General features: G+C 32.5%; 1 protein-coding gene across 6 annotated transcripts; it reads right to left on the bottom strand.

Annotated features, from left to right (window-relative positions):
- Nucleotides 1–2267: 2267 nt before the first annotated feature.
- Nucleotides 2268–9403, bottom strand: LOC112005566 (uncharacterized). Of its 6 annotated transcripts, none has more exons than XM_024037853.2 (7): nt 9180–9403; nt 7248–7367; nt 7039–7101; nt 6883–6903; nt 6732–6785; nt 2694–2751; nt 2268–2580 (listed from the first exon to the last, which is right to left on the bottom strand). In XM_024037853.2, exons 2-7 carry the CDS (start codon nt 7266–7268, stop codon nt 2537–2539), a joined length of 261 nt encoding a protein of 86 aa, XP_023893621.2. In that variant the 5' UTR covers nt 7269–7367; nt 9180–9403; the 3' UTR covers nt 2268–2536. The 6 variants fall into 6 exon arrangements, with proteins under 6 accessions (XP_023893621.2, XP_023893619.2, XP_023893611.2 ...); XM_024037851.2 differs by having other exon boundaries at nt 2703–2751; nt 6887–6934; nt 9180–9402; XM_024037843.2 differs by having other exon boundaries at nt 6887–6903; nt 9180–9401.
- Between the last annotated feature and the right edge of the window lie 1299 nt (nt 9404–10702).

Raw genomic sequence — 10702 nt, 5'->3', positions numbered from 1 at the left:
GATAATGTTTGGTTACAAACTTAGTTGTAACCAATGATTATAACTCCACTTAATATCTTTTTATAGAATGTGAATTTTATAAATTTACCGTTGAATTATATTTCTTTTTATATCCTTCATGCTTAAAAAATTTCCAAATTATCGAAAATCAATAGCCATGTCATCAAACAAATGTTTAAATTTCAAATTTCCAAATTTTTTGTAGTCTTAAATTGCATAAAAAATAACTTTATAGATTGAATAGTAACATCTTATTAGCACGAAATTTGACATGCGAATATAAAGTGCATGCAATCCAATAGTTAAATTTACAAAATATATAAACGTTGATTTTTTTAGAGGTTGTTGTAGTCAATTGCTACAAACAAGTTTGTAACCAAACTTTGTCCTTTGTTTATAGTAATTTCTAAGCCCCGTTAAAAGAGGAAGGTTGTGAAAGCTTAATGGACAACATAAAATTTAGCCACGCTATTATAAGTGGATCCACTTCAGAGACTTGTTGGGGCATCTCCTACTAGCAACAAGTTGCATCAAACATCAGATGTAATAAAAAGTGAGCTAGGGCTAGCTACGATGTTCCTTGTAAGCAATGCGCTACATTGATGTTTAGGTATAATGAAAAATGGACAAAAGTTCCAACGCTTTGATGGACGTGTTGGTAAAGAAGTTAGTTCAAGAGAATATGATTTGTATAAGTACTTGAAATATGTTGGTTATAAGTACTTGAAATATGAGGTCTTTTAACTGAAAAACGAATGAAAATAGTAGATACAATGATCAAGAGGAGAATAAACATAACATTTGTCCTTTGATGTATGCCTTTTGTAGATAATATAGTTTTAGTGAATAAAATTAAATGGAGAGTTAATGCCAAATAGAAATTGACAAGACGCTCTAGAATGTAAAGACTTTTAATTAAGTAGGACTAAAACATAATAAATGGAGTGTAAGTTTAATAAATGTAAAACATAGATGAACAGGCGATAATACTCAATCAAGAAATTATAAAGCGAAAGAGCTTTCAATTATCTTGGATTAATAATTCATAAAAATCAGGAAATCAAAGAGGGTGTAAATCATAGGTATATTGTATGATTGTAAAATAATAAGTTAAAGGGAAGATTTTATAAAACTTCCATAAAAAGCTAGCCATGCTTTTTGGTACCGAATATTGGGCTCTTAGGAAGTGACGTATTCATAAAATGAAAGTGTAGCTAAAATGTGAATTCTAAAATGGATAAATGAAAATACATGGAAAGATAGGATTCATAATGAGAAAATTCGCCTAAAGATGAGTGGCCTTATTAATGAAAAGATAGGAGAGAGTCACTTGACATGGTTTGGTCATGTTCTATAGAGAGCAATTAATGCACCGGCAAAAAAGGGTAAAGGATTACCAAAAATAGCATTAGTAGAAGTAGTAAAAAAGAACATGCCAATTAAGAAAATAATAAGAAGTACGATTTCAGTTTACAAATAGAATAAAATGGTGGAAAAGAATACTTGTGACAGATTCTAACAAACTGTTACAGATCTAAAGCCAAACCCAAAAAATTTAGGACTAGGGCTTGGTTGTTGTTGTTGTAATCATTTAGAATTCCAACCATTTCAAGCAGCCCAAGACTGGTTTAGGCAACAAAAGAAATTACCTCGAGAAAAGAAGGGAAAAGAAACTTCAGATTTTAAGCTTGTCCGATACTTTTGGTCTCACTTTCAAAGGTGGAGATGAGAGATTTTATTCATGGGTGTTGGAGTTACAGAGTGTTTTGACTGAAAAATGAATTATGGATATTATATTAAATGTGCATAGCATATTACATACTCAAACAAACTTAAAATGTAGCCATTTGTACCTAGGATCGGCCACGTTCAAAAGAAAGACTTGGCTCAATTATGAAACCAAACTGAGAGTGAGAGTTAAACAATCTGACTTACAAACAAGGTCGAGAAAAAGGCACCAAAGCTTGAAACTTTTCACGCCAATGACAAACACAAAATGATCTTTAACAATTTTGTCTATATGGAAACAATATATAAATATTTTTGTTATTAAATTTAAAAGAGACAATTGTCAATTCTTTTTTTTTATTAGCCAGTTACTTGTGCACCCATAAGTCTCAAACTCACAATCTCATCCTTCACCTTGTTCTTATACCATTTGAGCTAGAGTTAATTGGAGACAATTGTCATTTCCCAAGTAAAATACAAAGGACATGTATAGTTTCAACAGTACAACCAGATACCTATAATAATAAACAACAGAAAAATTATTTTGCTAGTCATACAAAAGCCTTTTTATTTTCATTTATCATAAAATGAGCAGCGATGTCCCACACAGAAAAACATATGGAACAGCAGAAACTGAAGCTTCATAAATCTCAATTGCATTATAATTATAGTTTGTTCCTTTAGCTAACAACAAAACATTTTCACCAGACTTTATTCTGGAAAACAACAGAAAAGTACTCATTACCTATGCAGGTATCCGAATAACAATCAGCAGTTCTCACAAGAGTAAAGAGCCAACAGCAGCGTCTCATACATTGGTAGTCCCATCCTCAGATGCAGCACTTCCTCCATCTACAAAAAAGAGAACAGGAGTTAATTTTAGTTCCCTTGTGAGAAAATATAATATGGTAAAGAATAGCTGTAAGCAAGTATTCAGCAATAAATGTTTTAACAGTTAGGCACACCTTCACCACCTGCTGGAGCATAGGGAGACTTCCGGTATCTTGTTTGCTGTTGTGTGGGCTAAAAAAATAAAGCACCAGGAATAACTTTTCATGAGCATTATGGAGATTCCAGAATAGAAATAAAAGTACACTCATTTTAAATGTTAGTTCTTGTATGTTGATATAATAGGTAAACATGTCCAACTAGTTCTTTTTAAGCCAATCCATAAAGCTAATCATTAGATAGAAATGCTGACAGTAGCCTACTCAACCCATTTTGGCATTTCAATCATTCATGTTGGACTTACCACTTTGCCTCAATCCTGAATCATATAATCATACTTTTCTTGTATGCAAGATGCACCTTGTGCATACAATTTTGCAGAGACTTGCGCACAAGAATCTATGGATAGATACAACTCATACAAGCTTGCATGTGCGTGTGTGTGTGTGTGTGTGTTACACACCTAATGTTGTTAAAAGCGAAAATTGGCCTCAGGGTGCCAAGTCTGTATATGGCCCACAAGGCACTAAAAGGGAGTCTACCCAAGTGAAGACAACAATGTCTAAACATGTGCAAATATTATAAACTCAAATTATAACCTAAAGTAATAAACTGGAATCTTAATGAATTGTTTTCCAGAAATGTAATGTATTCATTTACAACTTGGCATTTTGTTAAAAGGAAAAGAGAGAGAGAGAGAGAGGAAATATTTATGTGTTAAGAGATTTTGAATAAAATAAAGGGGAGTTTTCAAAAAAAAAAAAAGCTAAATAGAATGATAATAATTTCTAATAAGTTACCAATTGTTCCAAAAGTTTAAATTATTAGGAAATTGTGAATTTAATTATTTAACCATAATTCTAATACTTCCCTTGGCCTAAACTCTCCCTTAATAAGTGGGGCCCAACATATGAGATTTTTAACATTTTAAATAGGAGGTAAAGACAGGGATCAAATTTAGGATCTCCTACTCTAATGCTATGATAAGTTACCAATTGTTCTAAAAGTATAAGCTATAAAGAAATAGTAAATTTAATTATTTAACCATAATTCTAACAATTTCAATTCAATAAAAAAAAAATTACAAAAATGGAGCCATTTTATAATTTCTTTACACTTTATAGAGTAAAATGAATAAAATTTGGGGTATAAAATGCATGTTGGGGAAAAAAAACCATTTAACAGGAAATATAAAAGAAAATGGCTAAGAGGAATCACCATGGAGATCAAGTCAAAGCAGAATTGGACAAAGAAAAGCAAAATGGTAAATTACAATAACCTCCCTTGAGGTTTTTGGAAAATGTCAAAAACTCTCTCCTATTTTTTTAAAATGACACTTATTCCCTTGTGGTTATTATTTTTATTTTATATTTTTTTTCTAAATTTTCTTATCATATAACCAATCCAGTTATTGAACAATCTTTTAGAAGTCATTGTTTGATGTGGTGCATTTGGTAGGAGAGAAACAACTGGTGTTTGAAGACTCTGAAAAGACAATAGCCAACTTATAACTTTTCTTCTTTAAAACATTATTAGATTGGATATCTATCATAGGAAGTCATCCTATTTTTCCGGTTTATGATTTGATGGATGCTTGCAATTTGCATATTTGATTGTTTTGGTCTCTTGCAGTATACTTCCTGTATATTTGGGTGACTTCTTCTTATGACTTTGAATAAAATTTTCTTTACTTATATATATATATATATTTTTTGAGGTAATTCTAGAAGAGAATTTAATTTGAAAATTGTATATTTTGACTCAATTTGTAATGGTCATGAAGGGTTATTTGTTTTACAAACCACAACCTCAAGGGGTGGAGTGTCATTTATGAAAATAAGAGGGGAAGTTTCTAACATTTCCTCAAACCTCAAGGCAAAAGCTCCATAGACAATGATGCATATCGCCAAAAGGGATTTTTTTTTTTTTTGGCCCCACTTGTGAAACCTAGAGGGAGAGAGAGGAGAAATCAAGACAAAACAAAATTGAGTGCCCCACACCTTCATTTTATGATAAACTAAATAAATCGGCCAAGCAGACTTAATCATCTTTCTTTTAAAATGTTTTTTAAAGGGTGTACTTTGTCCACCCATATAATATAGGGAATTTTACTGAGGCACTCAGCTCAAGCCCTGAGACTTTATGTAACAGACTCTTAACCACCAAAGGCAAGCACCTCAATAAAGGAACCTCACCTTGAGGCTTCAGAGGTGCCTTAGTGGTGCCTAGCCCAGGCACTAGAACAATGTGAGCGCCTAGCTCACCTTTGACAACACTACACATGCGCCATAGGATTTTTCATTTTCATAATTACAGTTTAGTAGAATTCGAGAATAAGTTTCAAATTAAAACTATAGAATTAGTCATTCAAGAGTCTAGGCAAGGATGATATGCAGTATGGACACTCTGGAACCATAAACATGGTAGCAAGGTTAGACCACATAAAATGTGAATTGTTCACATAAATTTTGCACACCAACAGGAAATTGTGGGACCTCCGACCTTGAGCCAGGAACAATTTGGAAGTCACTACTGGATAGCATGAATTAGATAAATGGAGATCATACTCTTTAACAAATTTAAATGGAGCAGGTGTCAGGATTGAGCTCATACATCAAAGGTGAAATTTTGGTAGCCTAATTTAAGAATAAAAAGGGGCATATGAGTTCAAAGAAAATTACCTAACAAATAAAAAATAGCAAAAAGGACATTGAAGCCACAGCAATCCTAAAGGCCATCCAGTTTTCTGATAATATCAAGAGTGTCTTCGAATATTGCACAGGCAATACATTCATCTGAGTTAATGTTTTGCTCAAAGGCATCCCACACACAGTGCAACATTATCTCAGGAAGTTCCTGACTTCCTTAAACAGTATTTCCATTTTATGGACACGCTTTACTTGAAACAATTAAAGAAAAATAAATCAATAAACGAGTTCTCATTTGTTTCTTGATATCCAGTATATGTAAAACTATAGTTCTTATTTCCCCCCCCCCCCCCCCCCGCCCCCCAAAAAAAAAAAAAAACTATAGTTTCTTTTTCATCACAAAAGTAGCCAAAGCAAGTATATCAGCTTTCCTTTCTTCAAATCAAAATATTTATAATTAGTGAATTCTCCTACTTTTGACCCCTATCTCCTACCAATTAAAGTATGCTTTTAATTTAACTGTTCTGCATCCAAGAGTCTGGAAGTGAAATACCTTCTGTAGCTACCAGTTTGACGTTCAGTGGTAATACAATTAGTGAATTCTCCTTCTCATGATCTCTTTCCTCTTCCACTTAAAGTATGTTTTTGAATTATCCATTCTGCATCCAAGAGTCTGGAAATGAAATGCCTTTCATACCTTCTTGACCAGTTTGAAGTTATGCAGGCCACATAAGGCCTAGGTTAATAATGTGGAATTTGGCCACTTCTATCTCCCATCAAATCTGTGTTCCCATCTTGCTACCTAACCCTATACTGCACAAGCAACTTGCTGGGTACTAGCATGCTGACACACAATTCCAACATATAGTTTGGTTTTTATTTCTATATTAAATAATCCAAAACTTGGATGACCATCTACATCCTAAAGAGAAAAATGCTTTCCAGATTCACTAATATTCAAGAAAAATATTATCTGTGGGAGCCAAGTTTGTGAGCCTGTTGGTAATAACTAAACACCACACACCCATCCTAAATCCAACCGAAAATTCTGACCCATGACTTGATAAAACCTCCTAATTGATTAGAGGAGCTTGGTGAGTGATTCTTATTTCAATATAGCTTCCATCTTGCACCACTAGATGACAATTGACAATTTCAGTATGGTACCTTACATGGTCTTTTAAAAGCAGCAAACATCACAGAATTCAACTTTAAATGCAGAAACTCAGGAAATATATCAATCAGAGCTCTACAACAATCTCATTCAAAAAGGTAAACGCCTATCATGCAATTTAGCAAGTAATAGCAGCAGTATGTACAAATTGACCATTGCAATGCAGAAGGAACAGAAATCCTTGCAAACTAAGCACAACATAAATAATAAAAAAAGTCAAATTAAACTAATACCTGCAATTTGGGCCGAAGGGCTTCAAGTGGTCCTTTGGGCTTCTCAACACCTTGCTGTTATCATCCAAAGCATAAAAGATATTAGTAAGTCAACTTAATGCATGTTTTCCACTTTTGTCAAGGACAAGAAAAATGATTAAGATAAATATGCCTGCCTTTCCCAAAGCCCAATCTGCAGAATCAAAGTAAGCACGTTCATGGTCCTGAGATCACAGCCAAAACTTTTAAAGGAAAACCAACTCAAACGGATAACTCTTCCAAATTCCAATTGACAAAAGCCATAAGTAATTTCAAAATCAAAAATCACCTTAGAAATGAGTGGTGGTTTCTTGGGCACTATTCCACCATATTTCTTCTTTACTGCCGCCTCCTACAAAAATCATAATCTGAGTCAACCATAAGCTTTGAGAAATTGTCTCAATTACAAAATACTATGGAATTAAAGGCTTTCCATGAATGCAATATTCGGTCAATTATAGATCAAGTGTGTAAAGAAATTTAGAATCTTAACACAACCTCCTCTTGAGATGACGGCATAGATTTTTCAGACTCGATGGGGATATCTCCATCCACTTGTTCTTTCTCTTGAGATCCTCCACGCCTGACATAATGACCTTGCACCACTTAACCAAACAGCTGCATCAGCAAACCAGTTGTACTCATGAAATTTTGGTAGAATTTTAAATTGTTATATCCTGTCTGACAGATGCTAAAGGCCACAAAGAAAATTTTCTGATATTAAACCAATTGAGGTGATTCACAAGGTATAAAGAAGAGATAGAATCTTAAATCTTGGGAGGTAATTAAAAGGCATAAATAAGAGCTGCCACATATGCTAGGCTCCTTTGGGGTCAACCCACTTCCTGGCATATGGCAGTGACATTGCATATCTATTCCAAAAGGAGAAATGAAATAAAAATCAAAAGAGGGGAAAAGACACATTCTTAAATCAGGTCATACCTAATGCACAATAATTCTACTTATGTGGGACTGGGAGAGGTGGTTGGTCGGCAACTCAAACCCATGACACATCCCTTGGGAAAAAGGTACTTGCCATCACACCAAGGTCTGACCTTTATGATGTTGGCCAAAATAGAGACACAGTCTTAAACAAAGGCTTTTTTTGGCTCGATGTTAGCCAAAACAGAGGTCATCAACAGAAAAACTACATTGTCTCAGTCTTTATGTCCTCCAGTACATGATTTTGAAAATACGATGGTTCCTCTGAATTGAAATAAAGCAGTAAGAAAATTTAGAAAAAATATAAAAGAGTTGTGAGGGCCACAAAAGCCACATAACCCTAAGTAACAAAATGAAACTACGTTAGCATCTACATTTTTTTTTTCTTTTTTCTTTTGTTTTTTTTTTTTTAATATTTGAGTTTTAGCTCCAAAATGGAGGGTGAAGGAGAATTTAATGAGGTTGTCCCCAGGTCAATTGTGGGTTATGATTTTTTATTTATTTTTATTTTTATTATTTTTATTTTTATGATTGGTTCCTTGGGGTTATGATGACATCAATATTAAAAAATGCAGTACCATCTTGAGAAGGAAGAAGAATATGAATCAATGGATCCAGAATTTTAACGACTACTACAACACATTACAACCCCTCCCTATAGTTTATTTGTTGATGGAAATCAAAACTTAACCCAACAGCCAATAATATACCCTAGCATTCACAATATGCTATCAATTTTCGGAAATCCCTTTAAATTCTAAAAACAAGAAAGTTTGACAATAAGAAGCACTTAAATCAATTTTATGAAAAACAACATATCCTGATTATGTAACTCAAAATATTATAAACTTCATAGCAACAAATCTAAAAATCCACGCGTAATTTTTTTTTTTTTTTTAAATCAACGAAATGTGTACTTCACATAGCACCATCAAGCAAGGACAAAATTCATAGATCCTGTAGTTACTAAACCTCACTTAATCAGATATACGTCTCCCTTATATATATATATATATATATTTTGAAATATCAAAATCTTTCGACCTACTTATTGGCAAACGAAAATCCTATACGAAAACTCGGTAATTAAATGACATTTACATATATTAATTAACTTCTTCTGTTTTTTTTTTATAATTGCCTCAGGTTCATGCTTATAAGGGACCTGAAAATTTAAATAAATTAATAAATAAAGACCAGCACTAGCTTCGTAGAGCTTATAATTCAAAAATATATTCCTAATATGGAATTTGATGAATGATTTTCTTTTAACAATCATGAAATGAGAGATATGCAAAAGAAGTAATAATGAATTGAAACAAAAGAAGTAAATATTACTGAGATTTAGGTGGATATGCAAATTGCAAAGCAAGCGATCTATTTATAAGATACAGAGATAGAGATTCAGCAGAAGAAACGAACTAGAACGTACAAAAAAGCACAGGATTTAAATCTGAGAGAGAGAGAGAGAGAGAGAGATGAAATTACCGAATAGAGAGAGAGAGAGAGAGTGAGATCGACGGTAAGCTCTGGCTTTGGATGCGAATGCAGAGAGAGAGAGAGAGACAGAGAGAGAAAGAGGGATCGATAATGGAAGATCCAATCAAAGAAGTGCGACCCTCAGCCGGGCGATGACGTGGTCGGGATATCTTGCTGTGGTCTGGATGTTGTGTGTATTATTTTCTTTATTCTTTACCATTTTGATGACTATAATTGTAAAACCTATAAACCACGACTGGGTTCAAAGCTACGCGGTTTGACTGGACCCAAACAGATTCTTTTATTACAAAACAGCTAAGATATAGGCTGTGTTTGTTTGCCGTAAAATATTTTCCGGAAAATAGATATTTTCCGGAAATGGTATTTTCGGAAAAGGAAAATATTTTCTGAGTGTTGGCTGCATTATGAAAAATTTTCAAGAAAATATTTTATGTGTTTGGTTGTATACATAAAAAAATATATAATTGTACAAATAAGATATTTCTTAAATATATATATATATATATATCTTAAGTTTTATTCTAAAGTTACAAATTATAACTAAATCTATAAATAAGTTTAATTATTCCATTAAACATTTTTTTTATTCTCAATAATAAATATTACAATTTTTGTCGTAATTTTCATTCAATGTATCAAACATACCCTATGATATTTCCTAAATAGAGATATTAAATTTTATTCTAATATTCCAACTTATAACCAAACATATGAACAAGTTTGCGATTCCATTACAACACATTTTATTCCTAATAATAAAAATTATTATTTATAATTACCAAAAAAAAAAAAAAACTATTTATGTTACCAAACGTGTTAAGGAATCAGCTTAATTTGTAACTGACACAAATCCAAACTCCAGTATGTATTTTAGTATTTTGTCCATAATAAAATAACTTGATAGGGGTGTACGTAGCTAACTCATGATTTAGCAATTCCACAAGTTGCAAAAAATACTGGCATACCAAATTAAGCTGACAGAAACCGTTTTCCTGTTATTTTGACTGCTGTTGGATTATGCGCCGACGCCGTCATACATCATGCTTGCTCCTCCAACGTTTCAAAAACACCACCTAGTTTTAGGTCATGTTAACGGGTTTTTTTTTTAGGTCACGTTAACTGATATTAGAAAAAAAAAAAAAAATTAGATCACATTAAGCAATTGTTAATAAATTATTTTAGAAAAATTTTTATACCACTTTTATGAAAAATTGAAAAGTTGTCAATTCATTAATTTCTTTTTTCTTTTTCTTTTTTTCATAAAAGCTTTTTTAAAATGGCTCACTAAAAAATGCCTTTAGAATTTGTTAAAATTTCTCTTTAATTTTTTTTATTGTTTTAAATTTAAACAGATTCAAGAACCTACCTACTTTTCGAGAAATTATAGAGTCTTCTGGTAAACTACGTCACTTGTTCACTATTTTACAAAAAAACTTCTACTTAGGCTGTGTTTGTTTGCCGTAAAATATTTTCCGGAAAATAGATATTTTCCGGAAATGGTATTTTCGGGA

This window comes from Quercus suber, unplaced genomic scaffold, assembly GCF_002906115.3.
Source record: "Quercus suber isolate HL8 unplaced genomic scaffold, Cork oak 2.0 scaffold_959, whole genome shotgun sequence".
Classification (NCBI taxonomy): domain Eukaryota; kingdom Viridiplantae; phylum Streptophyta; class Magnoliopsida; order Fagales; family Fagaceae; genus Quercus; species Quercus suber.
Note: the sequence above shows the minus strand (reverse complement) of the source record. Positions and strands in the feature narration are given on the sequence as shown.